Source organism: Marmota flaviventris, chromosome 6, assembly GCF_047511675.1.
Source record: "Marmota flaviventris isolate mMarFla1 chromosome 6, mMarFla1.hap1, whole genome shotgun sequence".
Classification (NCBI taxonomy): domain Eukaryota; kingdom Metazoa; phylum Chordata; class Mammalia; order Rodentia; family Sciuridae; genus Marmota; species Marmota flaviventris.
In genome coordinates, this window is record NC_092503.1 from 1,292,233 (window position 1) to 1,311,961 (window position 19,729).

The window sequence follows — 19,729 nt, forward strand, 5'->3', positions numbered from 1 at the left end:
ATACTGTGATATTAAAAATTCCTGCATGTCGATTCAGCTTTAATATTGTAAAGCACTTTGTTCTCGGGCCAGGAATAAGCTCTTGGCCAGGGTGCAGGGTTACAGAACAGAGATGAGATCAAAAACCTGAAGCGATTTCCCGATAGTAGAAAATAGGTTAGCTGTAGGAATCCTCCCTTGAAGAAAAAGTCCTTTTGTGGTAGGCTTTGTTCCTGTCCCCTGCAGTTAGACTTCAAATCTTTGAGAAAAGAGAGGGAGAGAGTCCCCCAAACTCCATGAAGCTCCCAAAGGAGCTGGCGCTGCACCTGCCCTCCCACCCAAGTTGGCAGAATGAAAGCCTGGAGCTCTCGGGGGATAGAGGGATTTTCCGCTGCTCTCTGGAGTCGGGGAACAGGTTACTCATCCCAACCAGGAGTCACACCTCACAGGGGCAGCAGCCACAGAGCCACACCAGGCACCCGAAAAGGTGCGACTGCCTTGTAGGAGCGTGAGTTCCAGGAGAGTGCCCTGTGGATCGCACTTTTACTGTCTTTGCTTCCTACCGGTAGCATTTCCACACAGTAAATACCAGGCCTTTAGAGCAAAAGCACAGAATACTCTCTTTCCCAATCCACTTCTCAGACCAAAACATCTATAGGATCAGTGAAAGACGGAGAAGTTGCTGCAGCCGAGCGCTAGTGACAGCTGGCTGGGAAATGAGAGCCAGCAGGCTGTGGGCCGGCAGTGCTGCACATTGTACGCCGTTCAGCCAACTTTGCACACGGTTTTCTGGGAAAGTTCTTCCATGCACTACTTGATTTTTCAGACAACCTCCCTGCCACCCCAGCAACAGACACTCCTCTGCTTCCCCTCCAGGAGGGAAGGCTCCACCCAGAAAGCTGACGCAGGGGGAGGTGCGGAGCCAGAAAGGCTCACAGAGGCCGCCCCAGCACAGCCTCTTAGTTCCTCCCCTGGCTTCCTCCAGGAGTCCATGAAAGAACGACTAGATGTCAATGAGAGCTCACTCAAACTTTGTCCAGCTCTTTTGAGGCCTTTGGTAACAAAGCAGCTTTGGGAAATACCCGTAATTCAATTCCACATCACAAGCCACACGGGACCTGTCACGTGGAACCTGCCACGAGAGACGTGCCACGTGAGACCTGCCACGTGAGACCTGCCACGTGAGGTCCTGAGGTTCACGCTGCTGGATATGCAGCTGCATCGTTCCCGTGAGGCCATGCCATCGTGAGCTCCAGCCTGCACTCTGGGGGCTGGAACTCTTCCTAAGTCCCTGAGCATGAACAGAACTCCCAGCTAGAAAGTGCCTGTCCTTAACTAGAAAAGAAGTCTAAAAGTGAACTCTAAGTGCAACTGTTTCAATGTTTTACATGAAAAGTTGGGGGAAATGTTTGATACTTTATTTGATCATATGATGATAGTTCTACCTATTTTCATATGTAGAATGTAAGAATTTTGAAGGCTAGATATGAGATTTTTTTTCAAGGAAACTTATAGATTTCCCCAGCAAATTAACCAAACTTGGGCTATAGACCATTTTCAAGTAAAAATGATCTGAATCATTTATAACCTTTTTGGTAAAATATTAATGGAAAAGAAAGCATTTCACAGATTATTATCCTGCTAATTTTCTTACATCAAGCCCTTTTATGAGTAATAAAATAACACAAATAAACCCTCTGGAAATTCACCGATGAAGAATGAGCCACTTTCTCTCTGAAAACCTATGTATACAAGACCAGAAGTTTTCACCTTCTTGGCCAAAGTAAGCACTGCGTCATTTCCACTGGTGACTAAAGTCTCTGGTTATTGAGATTTCCCAGTCATGGTCCCTCCCATGGCTCAGGCCAGGGAGGCCTTCCTGGGAGTGCTCTCCTCCGCCCTGAGTGTGTGTACAAGCACCTCCGCTTTTCTTCCCTCCAACACGCTGTCGAGTAGCCTGAGCCCTTCTCACTGTCACTCAGGGTTCCACCAAACTGGCTTTCCTCTTGAATTACAAGCAAGCGTAAAGAAGACAGCCAGAAGAGGCAACTGATTTCCACAGAGCCGGAGGTTGGATCAGACCTACCCGGGCACCTGGGCGTCTTGTGGGCAACAGCGGTGCCGCTGATAGGCCTTCCATTGGGCGTGACGCACCAACAGTACCCCGTGTAGCTGTGGCACTGGACCTGCAGACAAAGGACAGGTGGTGAGCAATCCTTGGACACAGGAGCAGAGCTTGCGGCTTGAGAGGCCAGCTCCATGTTAGTGGAGTCACTTCAGAGGCCTGGGATAGCCAGTGCCACTTAAGGTGACTCCCTGGTGGGTGGCAGGGTTTGCGGATCTTAGAGGGACGAGGGTGCTGGGCACCTTGGTTGTGAAGGACCTAACTGCCCTTTACCGTCCAGACGCCGCAGCACAACCCTCACCCTGCAATGGGGAAACTGAGGCCTGGGCAGGCGGGAGCCTGTCGGCGGTGGCGCGCTGCGGGAGGGTGCTCCTCCAGGGAGCCTCCTTGGCCTCCAGGACCAGGCTCAGGCCCTGCTCAGACCAGCAGAGGCACCCTCACCCTCCATACCCATCTCTCAGTGGTCAAACGGCTGTGTAAGACAGGGATCCCACGCTGTCACCTGAAGGTGACCTGGCCTCTCAGCCGTCCCTTGGCTAAGGACATGACCATACGTAAGCCTGGCTTGGTCAGCTTCCAGCCACAGGCGGCCAGCTGGGCTGTCTTGCAGCTCCCTCCTGGCTCTGACGCTGCGCATGCTCCCTGCCTTCCCCGCGCATGCTCCCTGCCTTCCCCGCGCATGCGCCCTGTCACCTGAAACCCAACCTGAACAACCCGGCCGTTGCCCTGGTCTAAGAGGCTGGCCGAGGCTCTGCCCACGCCAGGTTCTCAGGCAACGACGGGTGGACGTGGGCAGCAGAGCTGGACACTGCCCGATGGGGCACAGACGTGTTCAGCCCCCCTCTGCGCACACAAGGCTCCTTGGGGAGAAACTTCTGCGGTGCGAATGGGAGATGGGAGGCCTCCCGGGGCACCCCGGCCGCTGCTCCGCCAGCTGCCCGCGCTCCGCCCTCACCGCCCGGGTGGCACGTCCCCAGCAGGGTGGTCACCTGACTGTAGGTGCCGTCATCGTTGCACTCGGGGATGAACACCTGCTGGAACTCCTTCCGGGCTTGCTCCTGGGTGTACTTCCTTTCGGCCACACACCTGGAGACGTCTGCAGGGAAGGACAGACAGGGTTACGCACCGGCAGGGAGCTGCGAGACGCAGACACGCACCGGGTTGGCAGGGGCTTCCCGGTGAGAGGGATGCTACCGCCTCACAGTCCTGCCGCCCGACAGAGGCCACGCAGTGAGAAGAGGGTCGTTCTCCACACTGGATGAGAGGGACACTGAGGCTCAGTCAGCTTCCTGAGCACATCTGTGGGCAGCAAGTGGACCTTGCTTCCTGAAGATGACCCCAGTCACAGTCAGGTTCTCCTCAGGCCCAAGGAGACCCACCTGGGCCCACCTGGGCCCTTGAGCAGTAGTGGAGGCTGAACACCTCCTGGGAACAGGGACTTTGACGCAGGTGGAGTACTGGGCCTGCCCAAGCTGAAAGCACCTTGCGGAAGAGCCACAGCCCATTCTTCCCAGGTCCCCAGGGTCCCAGGTGCACAGGAAGTTTCTGTCTCTTGCCAGGAATCCTAAAAACCCAGCGGGAAAGGGCCAGGCTCTGCCCCAAACGCAGCAGTGAGCTAGTGCACTTGACGGCAGAAGGCATGGTGCTGCTCGTGCTGTTGAGGCTGGAATCCCCGGGGACAGGAGGGACTCAGGAAACCTCCAGGCTCCCGGGGCAGCAGCAGGTGCTACCCCCTGTAGAGAACTGCGGATACTGTGAAGATGGGCAGGTCAGCAGCAAGATGCACACACTCCAGACCAGCTACTTCTCCCCACAGCTTGCCCTCAGAATGGTTCCATCCCAGGGACCACAACCCTGGCGAGGAGTTCAGATGCCAGCAGGCAGATGGAAGGCCTGGGCCTCCAAGCAGCCACGCTGACCTCTCCGCATCCTGGGAGGTGAGGGGGGCCCAAGGAACCGGCAGGAAACTGTGTGGACAACGGCATGCTGTTCAGCACCAGGCCCCACACCCAGGGCCACTACCACAAGCAAGCACGCGCCTGGCTTCCTGTGCCCACAGCTGGACACAGCCCCTTTGGAGTTCAGCCCTGGGAGGAATGGCTTCCCCGTGTTTGCAAATGTTTGGGGCTGAGACAAAAGCGGCCAGGTGTCTGAACAATGCCTTTTCACGCAGTCTCCACTCCCCACCTTCACAGGCTCCTCCCCTTGACACTGGTGAATAGACACTGGCAAGGACACAGTGCCACCGGCACACCAGTGGGGGTCCTGCAGGTCTGTGGCAGCTCTGAGTTCTACCAGGTCCCTGCATCTCTTATCTTGGGCTCTCTGTACCACTGGGGCTGCACCCAGAGCTACAGCCTGCCCGTCCAAAGACCTCCGCTCCACCCGGCCTCTGCTTCCCATCTGTCCTGCATTCTGGCCTGGTGGTCATCTCTCTGCAACACGAGGTTCTAATGCAGTCTTTTGGCTGAGGAAAACTCACAGCAGTGCTAGGTTTGCTTCCTTGTTCAGTGAGCCTATGGCTGACTGTCTAAGAGGAAAAGCAACCTGGGCTCTGGCTCACAGGTCTCTAGCAGGGGACCCATTTCCAAATATTTGAACTCTCTTGGAGTATGTCAAGAAAACGTCACTTTTCCGCACAACTTGAGGCCTCTAGGTTTCATATTTGCCACTGGTTAGATAGTTCTCACACCTGTAGCCCTGGAGATTATTAGATATTAAATTCTAAGATTGCATCTAGAGTACTACGGACCATCAGTCAGCGCAGACAGTGACAATAGCAGCATGAAATCACAGGGTCTGTGTTACAGTGCCTCCAAGTAAGTCTGCAGTCACCCTGTGAAGTGTCGGAAAGCAAGCTCCCCATGCCGCTCAGGCCACCCGTCAGTCACCTCATCCTGGAGGTCTGCTCGGGCACAGTCCTCACTCCCGGTGAGCATGAGCAGCAGCCATGCAGACCTGCCTACAGACGTGCCCAACCACAAGGGGCCCAGCTATGGAAAAGTCATGGCTCCTCCTTGCTCCTAAATGTCACTTGGAACTGCTGTGTGCATCCTGTGCTCCTCAAACCAAAGATACCAAGACACACCCCACCCCTCCTGTCCAAGCTGCCAGTTCTGCAGTCACTCTGCCGAGAGCGGAACTCAAGGTGGACATCCCCCGGTGCTCACTCACAGGCCGTACATTCATGTCATTAGGTTGTGATTAAATTATAGGTCAGGCAGATACCTGTGTGGCCTTATTGAGATTTTACTCTGGACACTATTTCTAACTATTTGATTATTAAATCCTCAAGATACATGCAAAATTATTTTTTATCATGGTCCAACTAACTACATGTGACATAAATTTGCCACCTTGGCCATTTAAGGGGTACATTTCGGTGGCACTTGGCACATTCTCTGTGCAGCAAGCATGTTGCCTAGCACCAGGACACCTGTGTCACCCTGAAAGTGTGCACCTGAGGCAGTCCCTCCAGCCCTGCCCAAGCCCAGAGCAGCTAATACACTCTCTCTGTGGACTTACTGTTCTGGATCATACAGTATGTGGACTTTGCATCTGTTCCTTCACATATCACAACATTTTCAACATTTGTCCACGCTACAGCGGGACCAGATGTTCACTGCTTTTCAGAACTCAGAAATGTCCCCTTGCATGGACAGGCCATGCTTTGTCCGATCATCTGTCTATGGACACAGGTGTGTCCACCATTTGGCTGTTGTGGATGGTGCTGCAACGAACATCCAGACACGTTTCTCTTTATTTAATTCCTGCCTTCAAGTCTTGGGGCGCATGCCTGGCCCCAGACTCACGGGTGCCACTGTCCATTCTGCTTCAAGTAGACCAAAGAAAAACTCTGTGATTCAAAGTTGGTCACATGTTTTTAGAAACATTTTGCCATTTCCAGAAACAGCCAGGACTTTATAAGCCGAGAGTCCCTCACTGCTCAGCAGACATCACCGACAGGATTGTAGCAGCCTGTTGGTGGACGTTTTTTTAACACCAATGGGTTTTACAAGCAGTTGATCCTGCTGGTGGCTGCTTTTCCCTCAGTTGCAGAGAGGAGTGAATGGCAAGGAGGTGGCGGGACAGCTCCCAGTGAGCGCACATTGGCCGTGGAAAGCACAGCGTGCCGTCCACTGGGGGGAAATGAGCGGTGCTTCATGGTACTCATTCTGATGATGGCTTTCTTTCAAGCAGGAAGCAAATAATTTCCTTCTTTGCTAAAATCACTCAAAACAGGATTAAGCAGTAATCAGAAGAGATGGCTGTGCCGAATGTTCCCCGCAGAGGGACTTTGGAGAGCAGCAATTAAAAGGATTAGTCAAGGATGGCCGAGGAAGCTGGCCAAGGCTAGACAGGCCTCGAGACAGCCCCAGGCCCGGGAGCTGCCTCGGGCTCCTGGCCACCGCCGCAGGCTCAGGCCGGGTCTCCCTCCCTCTCCTCCCCTGGCCCTCTGAGATGCAGGGCAGCACCACGGCAGTGCCCCTGGCCTCGGAGCAGGCGGAACCTTTGGTGAACAGGTGAAAGTTTTGTTGTCCATCACGTGACAGGGAAGCAAGGCTCCTCTGGGCGTGGACAAGCTTGATGGTAGACCACTGCGTGCTCACAGCTAGGGGGTGGCCACAGGGACTCCTGGGGTCAAGAGCAGTCCTGTTTTCCGTGGCCCAGGCTGAGCCTGGCACAGACTGGGCTGGCATCGCACATGGGTGGAACGAGCGAGGGCAGCTGGTATGCAACTTGCACTCCCCTGTGGGGGGCCACAGACAGGACCGCCTTGGAGCAGAGGCCTCTCTTCACTGCACCAAGAGGAGGCAGACGCCGAGTTCCAGAATTGTAACCTTGTACCTGCGTGTGGTTTTGAAGACCAGACTGGGAGAGCAGTCAGCAGGGTGCCAGGCAGGGCCTCCACCAGGGCCAGCAAATGCACCGGGCAGTGTCTCCCAATAGTGGCCAGCCCCTGTACAGCTCCGCGACAACAAAGAACACGGACCCCAGAGCCGGGGCAGGGGCTCAATCCTCATTTACATTCGCAGAGGCAGAACAAAATACAACTAACCCCCCAGAGCCTAACTGGGGGTGCCCAACGGCAGAGGAAAAGTTGGAGCCAACGGCAAGCCACTTCCCTGTGCGTGAGGTTTCAGACAGGTGCTGTCTCTGCAAGGAGCCGTGGCTGCCACGTGTCCCCACGAGGATGACAACGCTCCCGACACCCCAGAACAGGTCAGTGTGTGAGCGCCCCAAGGCCCCCCACGGGAAGTGTAGAGGCCCACGGGAAGTGCAGCTGTCACCACTGGCCATAAGAGCTGAGGTCGTGCTGCCCTAAGGCCACAGCCCCCGAAGAGAGCAGAGGAGGGCCCAGAGGAAGGACCCTGTGCTTCCTGCCACCATCGCCCGAGGCGGGAGCCCCTGCTGCTGCTCTCCCAGGGCTACACAGCACGATTCCCAGCCGCTCTCCTGGCACCAGGGCCGGCGAGGGCAGCGTGTCTGGAAGAGACTCACCCATCACGCCAGGACCCCTGTACACCCGCACACCGCACCCACTCACTCCCAACATGCCAGCCACCCAAACACGCTCACACTCACTTTTGCTCTCACACTTACATGCACACACAGACACAGCCATACCAGTACATGTGCACACATGTGCTCACGCTCACACATAGGGTTACACTCACACCAGTACACACACACATTCACACATAGATACACATTCACAAAAAGGCACACACACATGCACACTCACACAAGGCACACTCACACTCATTCACACCAGCATTCACACGTACTCACGTTCACATGTGCACACTCACACACACACATTCACTCATACTCGAATACACTCACACTCACATACACTCATTCACACCAGCACTCACACAGGCACACTCACACACTCACACATATGCACACTCACAAGCACTCACACGAATGCTGCTCACACGCACACACCACATGCCAGTTTCTCTGGAGACAGCTCTAGGGCCATGCCTGGCGCATAGCCCTCAGGAGATGCTGCAGGTGCCCTTGGTGACACAGCGTGCCCTACTTCAGCTCCTGACCTGTCCCTCTGATCTCTGGCTTGAGGCTTGCTGGAGACACCTGCAGGGCAACGGAGTCTTCAGACAGGAGGGATCCTGAGAATTTGCAGGATCTGGCTCCTGGTTTCAGAGGCAGAGACAGGTCAGACCCACACACCTGCCCGGCTCAGGGAGGCAGTGCAGTGGGCCATGACGCTGGGTCCTCGAGGAAGACCGCCCGGCTCTGGGCCCTGCAGCCAAACCTGGATGAGGGCCCATCGATACCTCTCCCTGTGATGACAATGATCACGTGACAGTGCAGACTCGCAGGTGTCACTCTGGCGTCCACACAGGCAAAAGGCAGGAGCTCACAACCTCATCTTAAGGGTGACTGGACAACGTCCACTCCTTCCCCGACGGGGAGGGGCCTGTGCCCCGGCCTCCCGTGCCCAGCACCAGTGCCACACACCCTGGGTGCGCCGTGGGCACTGGGTGCTCAGGGGCCCAGACTGAGGTGGGAGGCAGCAGCGAGGACAGTGGTGAGCAGCAGGAAGGACCTGGAGGCCCTCCACACGCCCCATTCCCTGAGCTCGGGCCTGGGACGCTCCCAGGAAGCCACTCTGTGGGCATCTGTTGCGAGGCAGTTTCCAGAAATCTCAGAACAGTCCCGAGGCCTCCTGGCACACGACCCCCACCCTGTTTTTTTTTCTTTTTTGCCTTTTTAATTAAATGCCAGAAATTTTATTAAGAAGAAAGTTCCACTGGTCTCAGATCAAAAGAAGAATATTAATGTGTTTGCTGAGTTCTGAAGAAACAAGTTCCACAAATTTCTATGAAAATGTGAGAAAAATCCACCCTGTAACCCACTGCCACTCTAGTCCAGGTCGCTGGTTAGATCATGATATGAGATGCAGAAACACTAACCCCATCACATCAAATGGGGACTCAAGTATTTTAATTGTTGCTTCCAAACTAGGACATCTAAAAGAGACAAGCCCGCAGAACTGTCACCCACCAAAAATGTGAAAGTGCCCTCAAAATACTGACATCAGCAGCAGCTTTGGGCTTTCTGGGGGCACCAGCAGTAGCTCCGTCAAAGGCAGGGCGGCTACTCCTACTGCCTCCAGGGAGGCCGGGGGACAGAGGAAGCTGCCCCCTGCTCCACCTCCAGGGAGGGAGGCTTAACTGGGTCTTGTACAACGTGCAGCGTCTAAGCTCTGAGAGGATGGAGCCAAGACCCTGCCTGGCCTCGAGACCCAGGGCTCAGGGTCACCCTCCCACGGCCGGGCAGTGCAGGTCCATCAGTGCTGGCCTCCAAGAGCATGTGGGAAAGGCTGGGCAGTGCAGAGCAGCCTGTGGGAAGGAACCCCCCCATACCAAGGTCCTGCTCCCTGAGACCCAGGCCCCGCAAGGGGCCCACCCTGACACCAAGCCCTGTCCAGGGCAGCCCCAGCATGGAGCTGGCTGTCTTTCGGGGTGTGATGCGCAGCTGGCCCTCTCTTTGAGCAAGTCCTGCCTGGCTACCAGGTGGCTGCCGCACCGAGGAGGCAGGACTGGGGACCTGCAGCCGCCTGGGCACTGTCCTCAGCACATCCCTTTGGCTGATGAGCCTGCTGGGGGGTACCCCTGATTTGCTTGTCCATTTCCATCACCATTTTGGGGTCACAAGTTTACAGCATTGAATTTCTTCCATGAAGTGAATGAAAATGGCAACAGAGGCAGCTATCCAGGAAGGCAGGCCGGGGACAGGTGCCAGGAAGTCAACACCAGGCTGCGAGGGACACCCACGTCGAAAATCCCCCGACAGAAAGAGTGACTCCACCCTTCAGGGTACTGCAAACCAAGGGCCAGAGGCACCACCCAGGAAACCAGGCCCTGGGGAGCGAGAGTCCACCCTTCCTCTTGAGGAAGATTCTGGCCTCTATCGGAGGCCCTCAGACTCCCGTCCTGAGAGGCCACAGCCAGCACCAGCTGCCCCGACGGCCCCCACACAGCCCTTCAGCAGGACGTCTGCCTGGGGTTCTCTCCAGGAACGTGGCCAAGGGGAACACACCCAGCCATCCTGACAGGTGGCGAGGCCCCACCATGCCCTCAGCACCCGCTCTCACGAGCCAAGGCTTCCAGGAGCATCTCTGGTCTTCACATTCACCCTTAAATTGCCACCTTCTGCAGCACAGGGTGGAGGGGAGGGCAGCCATGGCGCAGAATCACACCTGAGTCTTCATCACAGGTTGGGCACACAGGACTCAAACACGAGGGGGACAGGAGAGTGCCCTGTGTGGATGGACGCACCTCACTCTGATTTCTACACCCAGGGCCACACTGCGCCTGAGGGGAAGCACCTAAACCCAAGGACAATCACGCAGAACCACAGTCCTTCTCAGTAAGGGTGTGAGATCTCTCAGAGGGAAGGGGTCTGTGGTTGGAGAAGCAGAAGGTGGAGTGAAGCCCATTATTGGTGGGCGTGTGTCCTGCGGTTTGAAAAACACTCCTTAAATGAACATTATCTTTCTAAATAAGTAGGCAGCCTTATTCTTTGTCAATAGAGAAATAAGCAGTTTTTCTGCACCCATCAGCTGTAGGAAGCCAGGTGGGTCAAGGATCTGGAGGTCCAGTGTTGACAGCCCCAGAAACGCAGGTGCCACTGGGCATTAAATAGCAAAGCAGCCCTCAGCACACCCACACAGGCCGCGTGCCTGTCCCTGAGGCGTGCACGGTGTCCTGCCACCTTGGGCCCAGCACCCCACCTCCAGAGACGGTCTGGGGACAGGTTGGGTGGTGTGGACATCTGGGATCCAACAGAAAACACCACTGAAGACCTCCTCCTCGGAGGAGGCCAGCTAGCTCCCGGCCTCCAAGATGTTGCGTGAAAGTCTGATGCTTAGAGGGCCCTCTCCCCAAGGACCACAGAGGCCCAACAGAGGGAGAGAAAAAGACTCCTGGGGTTTCCTGCTGGAGAGCGACGCTGCATCTCTGCAGGGGCTGGTCCTTAGGCAGAAGATGAGCTGGTGGGTTTGTTCCTACCAAGTGCCTTCTCAGAACCTGCTGAAGGAGCCCAGGTTGAGCCAACAACATGATGTTAGACCCAGAGAGCTGAGCTGCCCGCAGAGCACCCTCCTCAGTGGGCAGGAGACACATGTGTGGCTCTTCATCCGCGATGCCACCAAAGAGATGGAAAACAGAATGCCGAAACTCAATGCCCACCAAGAAGAATGTTACGAGGACAAAATACTGATAGGGAATCTGGAACTTCAGGTAGATGACATTTAATAAGTTATGTTCTGCTCATTTCTGTGGGTCAGAATGGATGCTTAGGGAGAAAAAATAATTTGTCATTTGCCAAAAGTCATTTATCTTATATGGTATGACCCACTTCCCCCACCACCACCAAGGAAGTCAGAGCACGGACTGCAACTTCTAAAATCAAATTTCCAATTATTTTGTTGTAGATAGCCATATGTAATTGGATAGAATAATTTCAATGCTTTAATTTGTATTATGTTCATCTTCATTTTTATAGATATTTTCTAAAGAAAGTATTTCCTAACTGTATTTTAACATTTTAAAACTATTTTCCCTGCTAAAATTTTAATTTGAGAACAGTATTTGCTTTGTACAATAAAAATGATAGTTCTTTCCCTTCAACACGTTCTCCGGGGGGCAGCTTTTGTCTATCTGGGCTGCAGTCTGAAGAACATGCCCTGCCCGGGGAACTGTCTCTCTGTACCGAGGTGGTTTGCAAAGCCAGCCGACCTCTGCCTTCAGCCCCCAGCTCTGTCCAACCCTTTAGAGCTACCTCAGGCCTAGGAGATGGTTCTCAGCAAGAGTCACCTGCTTCAGAGAGGTGTGGACCCCAGTGCCTGGCTCCCTGGGGCACACTGAGCTCTGGAGTCCTCCAGTGAACTGAGGGGCTGGCCACCTCCAGCAGCCCCAGGCGTTCAGGTATGGCCAGTCCCCAGGTGCTCAGGTATGTCCAGTCCCCAGGCGCTCAGGTATGGCCAGTCCCCAGGTATTCAGGTGTGGTCAGTCCCCAGGTGTTCAGGAATGGCCAGTCCTGGGCCTCTCCTACCTTCCCCTGTAGCATGCTGATTAAAAGTATAAATAAAATTCTTTCTTTATTACATTTTTTTCTTTGCAAACCCAAGAGCATATTGAGGTTAATGAGTGAATCCAGATTACAGTTCCCATTTGAAAGTGGCTGGTCTCGTCCCTTCAGAAGCACATCCTGATTTAGCAAACTCAGACTGACCTTGATGGTACTAGTCCATCTGCAGCCTGGGAACACCTGGCTGAAGGTGTAGCGTAGGTGCATAGGGGCAAGGCGGTGTGGGTACTCAGCCAGGATTTTCATCCAACCACGTCTGCCACAACCTGGCTCCACCTTCTCTCCCAACCCCACCTGTTGCTCCTGGTGATAGGACCCTCAGATTGGCTTCTGCCTGGATTGTCATAGCTCTCTTAGCACAAGAGGACAAAACACGAGTCTGTTAACATTTCAGGAAAAGCACCTACCGTGGACTCTGGTCTCAGGAGTATCATTCTCTCATACACCCTCACGAGTAGAAGGACCTTCCCAGGACTCTTCCTGGAAGACCTACCTGCCCAGCTACATGGATCAAGCCTTTCTGTAGCCTTTAAATGCCACATGTCCCAAAGAATAACTTTGAACAAACCATGACAACAGAAAATGTCCTTGATAATGTGTAACCATCAGTCGTGGGCAGAGCCACATGCACATGCTAAGAGGAAGTCCAGGCTCCAGATCGAGTGTCTGCAGACAGGACACACCAACGTGTACAGAGTGAAGGTATGCCACTGTGCCGAGGTCAGGCTCCAGAGGGCATGCTGGTCGCCCCTCTGTTGGGAGCCACTACTCTGAGTCTGGACCATAGGGAGGGCTCTCAGGGATAAAGAAGGTGGCAACATTCTGCCTTAGTCTGGAACAGCAGCACCGATCCATCGGCCTGGTGTGCTGCTTCATGAAAGGAGGAGCAAGTGCTTTCCAAACCTGGTCAGCTACGCCCGACATTGTGCCCCTGGCTGAGCTTTATTCAGCCAGGAGGACTGCGGGGGCTGATCCCCAAGCGACCCGAACACCACCCAGAGGCTGCTCCAGCCTGTGTGGTCTTGTTTCCCAGAGAAAAAGAAAAAGGAGGCAGATCTCTTTGTGCAGCGATTCTGTTTGTGTTTGAAACACCAGTATCTTTCCCTGCATCAAACCCTTCATTAACGTGGGCAGCATTTCAGCGTGCTGCTCCAGGCAGGAGTGTTAGCTCTAGGTGAGATCCCAGGTCAAGAAGAGTGAATGTCACAGGAGTAAAATCACCACTAACACCTGCGAGGAACCACACAGGTGCTATTGAGCACCCACCTGAGAGCACCCAGGAAGAGTGAAATACCCAACAGTGAACTTGGGCGAGGGACATCAGGGAAGTCTATAAAACACTTGGATAGATTTGTTTCGTGACAGCACAGAACACTTTAAGAAGAAAAGCATTAAGTAATTTTCAAATGACTCTACTTTGAAATTCACAGAATCACTCTTCACCCTTCACATGCTCAAAAAAACTATAAACAAAAAATTCTTTAGCCTTTCAATATAAACTTTTAGCAGATGTGAGAGTAAGCAACACAGGCACGTGTTCTAACGACAGCTCCACGGTCTATACACGGACCATCAAGGGGGCTTACCTTTGCAGTTTCCCCGGTAAGCAATTTCCAGCTGAGGGTCTTTGCATTTGGCACGCTGGAACTCGCAGCGGGATAAGAAGGTCCGTCCATCCGACGCACAGAGGGGTTTCTGAGCAGAGCCCGCACAGTCCAGGCTGCAATCTCTGTCTTTATCTTGATCGACTCTCAAAAACTTTGGGGAGAAAAAAAAAAAAAAGCAAGATATAACTGCTCTGCTCTGTCAGGCAGCAGGAAACAGGTCGCCTCGGGCCACAGAAGGTCAAGGAATGAAATACCAAGGGGTACCACCGCTCAGTGCCCACCACCCACAGAAATGTCCCGGGAACCTCTTTAAATGTCCAAGCCACCATCTGTCTCAACAGCCCTACTCTAATTCCCTGAGCCCACAGTTGACATCTGATCCAAGATGGCCTGCGCACCTGCTTTGGCTCTGCCAGGGGACTCGCCGTGTTCTGCTCTAGTCTGAGCAGCAGGCCTTTCTTCCGACTGGCACCCCCACTTTTCAGCTTCCTTCAGAACCGACCGCGCTGCTCATTCTTCTGGAAGTCCCACGTGTTGGGGACCTGCACTGTTAGGAATTGGAAGGTCATCCTCCCTCCTTCAACTGACCTGCACAGCTTCACCTGCGTTCCCAGAATCTGGGAGTGTTCCCCTTTGGAACACTGAGATGATGAGACCTGGTGCCCCTCAGGGAGCTGGTGTTTCTGTGGCTATGACTTGGGACCTGCATGCTCTCCCCTCCCCTGCTGCATGAAGGGCAACACACTGAGGAAGGGGACCGAGGGGGCCGCCTCCCACCCGGGTCCTCGGCAAACCCAGGGAAGACTCGGCTGCAGCCCCTGCTGGCCTCTGCCTGTTCTCCTTGGACGTCCTACCCAACCCTTCCCACCCAGTCTGGTCCTACTTCATGCCAGACAACATAACAGACGCAAAGACACCTCGTGGACCACACGGTAGGTGTCTGTAGATGACAAATGGAACTGTCCCGAGCCTGGGCCATGCGACATCAGCGGCCACCAGGTATCGTCTCTGGCCTGTGGAATGTTAGCAATGCTCAAAGGAAAACCTTAAGCAGTGTTCAAAGACAGACTAGAGCACAGAGCTGTGGTCACCTGGTGACCAGGTGGTGTGTGGGCCTCCCGAGCATCATATGTGCAAGCAGGGTTTTTGGCACTTTGGCTCAGTCTGCCCTATCAGTGGAGGCAGAGAGCTCTGGTAAAAAGTGACCACCCACACTCCTCATCTACACTGAAAGGAACATAGAATCAGGATTTAGCAAATGCCGGGGTCCCTTGGTCTTGCTCCCTGTCAGTAAGAGGAAAAGCAAATTCTCCAGTTCACGAAGTTCCCCTCCTTAGAAAGCTAGTGGGACTCCTGCTGGAGGCTGAGCATCCAGGGTCACTCTGGGAGGTTACCAAATGCTAAAACAGGAATCGGAGCCACGGGACCAACAAGATACCCACTGGGGAGCTATGGCACGCAAGAAGGGCAGCACATGTGTTGTGGCTAACGGCACCTAAGCATGCCCCTTATGGAGCTCGGGAGACATCTCTTCAGTGGCCATTTCCTGGGTTTGGGGTAGAGGCTTGGACCAGCAACTGGGGAGACACTGGACCAGGCTGGACCTTCCCCTCCACAGGGGAGACCTAGTTTCCAGAGAGTCCAGCTTCAAGCATCAGGCGCTAACTTTTCCTGAGATACCACCATCTGCTAGAACGACTCACACTTATTCCAACCAGAAGCAGCTGGTAGCCAGGGGACAGATCACTGCCTTCTGGCGGGGACGGCTTCCCTGGGGGCAGGTAGTGTGACCGGCAGGTGCTCGGAGGTGATGGCCTGGGTACTGCATCTTGGGACGCTCACCCCAGGGCAGGAGGTCTGTGGGCACTCCAGCAGCAGGGGGACTCCTCCGCAGACCAGTCCCCAAGGCCCTGCCTGCCCAGAGTAGCACTGCTCTACACCTCGAGAGAACAGGAACAGGGAGGGTCCCGGGGAGCAGCAGCCCAGCCCAGGTGCCCTGACTGGGAGCCGAGCCACCCAGAGACAGCGCCTGCCTGAGATGGAAGAGGGAATTGCCCAAATCCCATTGATTTCCAGGTTTCTGCGGTGGTCTATTCACACTTCCTGAAACGCTAAGTGAGGAAATGCTGAGGACTTAGGTGAGACTGTAATTACCATCCTCTCCTTGGAGAAAGAACACCTCTGGTTTTGTCTTAAGAAAAAGTCTAGCATTCAAGTGTTTGGAATTGGAGCACAATGCTGAGTGCTGTGGTGGGGCCTGACAGCGGGAGTGTCCTTTCACAGAACAGGATCACACACACTATGCACATGTTTTTCCCTTCCCATCTTAACATCAATTAAATTCTAGGGAGAGGGTGCATGAAAAAATAAACTACTAAAACTAAGTTGTGTTCTTTAATAAACAGAACCTACTACAAACACTAAAAAATAAAATATTCTCCTTCTATAGAATTCACTGTTTGTTGAAAGAACTTCATTGAGGGTCTTCAAAGTGACTCAGGATGGAAAGCACTTGGCCAGGTTTACAATGAAATCAATTGGGCCTTGAGCAACTTTACCTTTGGAAAGCCCACCTGGATTCCAGGGAATTCCCGGTTCTTGCTTTCCCAGAGCAAGCTGTTTGCACAGGTGTGAGGGCAGCAGGTGTGAGGAAGGTACAGGCCCAGCCCAGCTGCCTCTGTGGACGCCAGCAGCCGTGTGTTGGAAGAGCATGGGTCAAATATGGGATCAAAGACATTGCCTTTGTCTCTCTTAATCAATGTCTGGGTGTAAGCCAAACCAAAGACTATAACAAAATCAAGCCCGTTAAGAAACGGGTCAAAACACTCTCCACATTGCAACACAGCTCAACTTCCTGTTGCCGCGGGCAGAAGAGGCCCGCTCGGGGACCGTGCCATGAGATAACTTACAGGAGACATGGGGACAGTTCCCTGGAACACAGAGCAAAGCTGATGTGTTTGTGTCTGTGGGATTCTCAAAGCAGGCAGCTCCTCGACAGCGGGCCTGAACAGACAGCCCATGCCCTCACTTGCCCTGGGGAGGAGGCGACTCCCAGGAGCCAGACTTCTAGGACAGCATGGTGGCCCTGCCCGGACCTGGCCACTTGGGGGGCGTGAATGATAGGGAAGGCAGCCACGTCAGACCAGAGGAGGGAAGCAGACCCCAGCCTTCCCGGAAGAGCTCGTCTCCACCCCAAAGCCTGATCTTCTGGGGGTTTCAGGAAAGGGTTCCCAACTCCAGAGCCCCCAGCTGAAGCGGCACAGGGGACACAGCTGGCTGCCCGCACCGGCCCCATGAGCCGCCAGGTTCTCCACTCACTGGTGCTCTGTGCCTGTCCTGAGTCACCTGGCTTCTGTGCCCCAGAGGCCTTGCCTCCCCCACACCCCAGCCAAGAACAAAGCCTCTTCATCCCCCTTGGCTCACAAGCCAAACCCACTTGAACCGAGCTTACGTGCAGTCACCCAGGCACGGCTCTCTGCTGGAGGCCGTCACTGGGCTCCAGGATGAAGGCCCTGTCCAGCTGAGCTAGAGGCCAGACTGCAGGGAGCAGGTCCACAAGTCACTGCTGTGTCATAGGAGGGGAGCACACGGGCTGGGGGGCTGGCCGAGGGACCGGCTGGGGACATACTGCTTCCTAAGAGACATCTCAGGAAGCCAGAGAAGACAGGAGGCACAGGAGCTCGGGAGGCAGGTCAGTGGAGGCCAGCGTGGGAAAAGCCACACACAGAAACCAGGAAGAAGGGACCCTTTCTTCACACAGGGTCATGGTGGCAAGCGGCCCACAGACCTGTGCATGGGCTGGAGCCACCTTGGGGAGGGGAAGCTCAGGTGGCCAATGAAAAGCATCAGCAGGAAGAGGGACGGGGCAGTGGCTCCTTCCTGCATCTGAGCATCCTGAGTGGCACGATCTCGTACTACAACACCCAGGTGATGCCAACCCGAGCCACTGGCAGAATCTGGCCTTTGTCCAGGGCGGTGTTCTCGTACTGCTATGGTTGGGTCCCTGCATCACCCAGAGGCCATTTGGTAGAGGCTCAGTCCTCAGGGTGATGCTATTGGAGGCCATGGGACCTTAAGCCGCTGTGGTCACTGAGGGCACGCCCATGTTGGACCCCTGGCCCTTTCCCTTCTCTGTTTACCAGCTGCCATTGGGTAAGCAGCCTCCTCTGCCACCCACCTACACCATTTTTTCCTACACACAAAGCGACAGGGCCAAGCAACCGTGGCCTGAAACCTCTCACACACTCGGCCAAAATGAGCCGTTCCTCATCTGAAGTTGATCTTCCCAGGTACTTTGTCACAGGAACGGAGAGCTAACTGACACAGATGATTCTTAGCGAACTGGGACAAATGGCACAACTGTGGAAGTGCCAGTTAAAACCAGACTCTGGTGGCCACTCCTGACGCAGCACCATCAGCAAGCCGGAGTTGGGCCAGCAAGTCCGATGGGTCCTGAAGCAGTGGACTGAGCGTCAGGGAAGCTCATGCACTTGCAATCCTGCCCTTTCTCCGAGGCTCCGCCCCCTTGCCTGACATTGAGAGTGGGCCACTTTCCCTCCTGCCTTCGAGGCCACTGGGAGAAGGAGGGAAGGGGTGTCACACAGGTGAGCAAGGGCTTCTGGGAATTTGCCCCATCACATGCACGGCCCTCGGTGGAGCAGCCACACAGGGCCTGACTCTTTCACCAGGAGGAGGGTCACCCTAAAGTCGGGGGCACAGGCTCCCGATCCGTCTCATCTTCAGGGGAGTCAGGCGGGGAGGGAAGCCACGGGAACAGGGTGTCCCACAGGGAGCGCCGTCCTCACAGGCTGAGGACCCCAGTGCAACCCTCGCGGGCAGGGAGGCAGCAGGCATCGCCAGCAAGAGTGGTCGGCAGGCTCCGTCCACCCTCCCTACATGTGCTGGGCACCTGCAGGAACTCAAAGGCCAAGAGCAAGCTTCTGGGTAAGAACCACCTGCTGAACACGACAGGACGGAGGAAACTGGGGACCCAGCCAAGGGCCCAGGAACAGTGATGGCTGCCGGCACCCCGGGCTCATGGAGGCCTTGACCTGGAGTGGCCCTGGACGCTCGCCTGGCCCTGAGACTTGGCCTCTGCAGCTGTAATGGGGTTGTGGTGACAACCGTGCCTCTTCCGTAAAGACCCCAGTGGAGGTGAAAGGGGGCCCGGGGCACACCACACGGAGGGCACCGGCACCTTCCAGAGGGACTCCCGGCCCATCACATGACCCTAAGTGGCCCTCCTGTTCATGAGGACCCCCAGGGAGAAAGCCAAGTAGACAGCAGGGAGCTAGAAGGCGAGGAAGAGGCGGTCTCCCAAGGAGCCCAGGAAAGAAAACCAGGGGTCGGCCAGAGCAGGTGACACCCGCCACGGGACAGGGGTCCAGACACTTGCAGGCAGTAGACGGGATGAGGCGGGGGCTGGAGGGCAGCCCTCTCAGGGCCCAGCACAGGGGATGTCCACCTGGAGAGGAAGCTGGTCTCTGGGCACCCAGACCCGAGGGGAGACAAAGGCCGGGCTGCTTTGCCTTTCTTCTCGTGCTGCTGCTACTGTCTGTTGTAGGGGACACAGGACGTTTTACAGGGCTTTCAGGACACGTGCTGGCTGTGGGTACCCTGGCCCCCCTCCTGCTCTTCATTCCGATTCTTCTTCCTCCTCCCGTTCCAGGAGGAGACCTGAAGATTCCTGACCACAGCTGGGCACGGCCGGCCTGCCTGTCCTCCTGGTGAGAGTCAGGCCCTGTGTGGCCGCTCCACCTGAGGGCCTTCTCCTCCCTTCCCCAAACATCTCCTTTTCCTTATTTCCTTCCCTGTCTCTGTCTCCACATCAATGTCCAGCTCAGTGATGAAAACACACGTTTGCTTCTTGCTAGTTCTTCTTGGAGAGAGTTCA

General features: G+C 55.0%; 1 protein-coding gene across 1 annotated transcript in view; it reads right to left on the reverse strand.

The window, feature by feature from the left end:
- Positions 1-19,729, reverse strand: part of Smoc2 (SPARC related modular calcium binding 2) — a 145,962-nt gene that overhangs the window by 81,419 nt on the left and 44,814 nt on the right. Inside the window, exons 2-4 of the mRNA XM_027939443.2 lie at positions 13,816-13,987; positions 3,094-3,200; positions 2,066-2,165 (exon numbers count right to left, since the gene is read on the reverse strand). Of these exons, the coding sequence (XP_027795244.2) occupies positions 2,066-2,165; positions 3,094-3,200; positions 13,816-13,987 (379 nt within the window). The remainder of the gene's footprint in view (positions 1-2,065; positions 2,166-3,093; positions 3,201-13,815; positions 13,988-19,729) is intronic.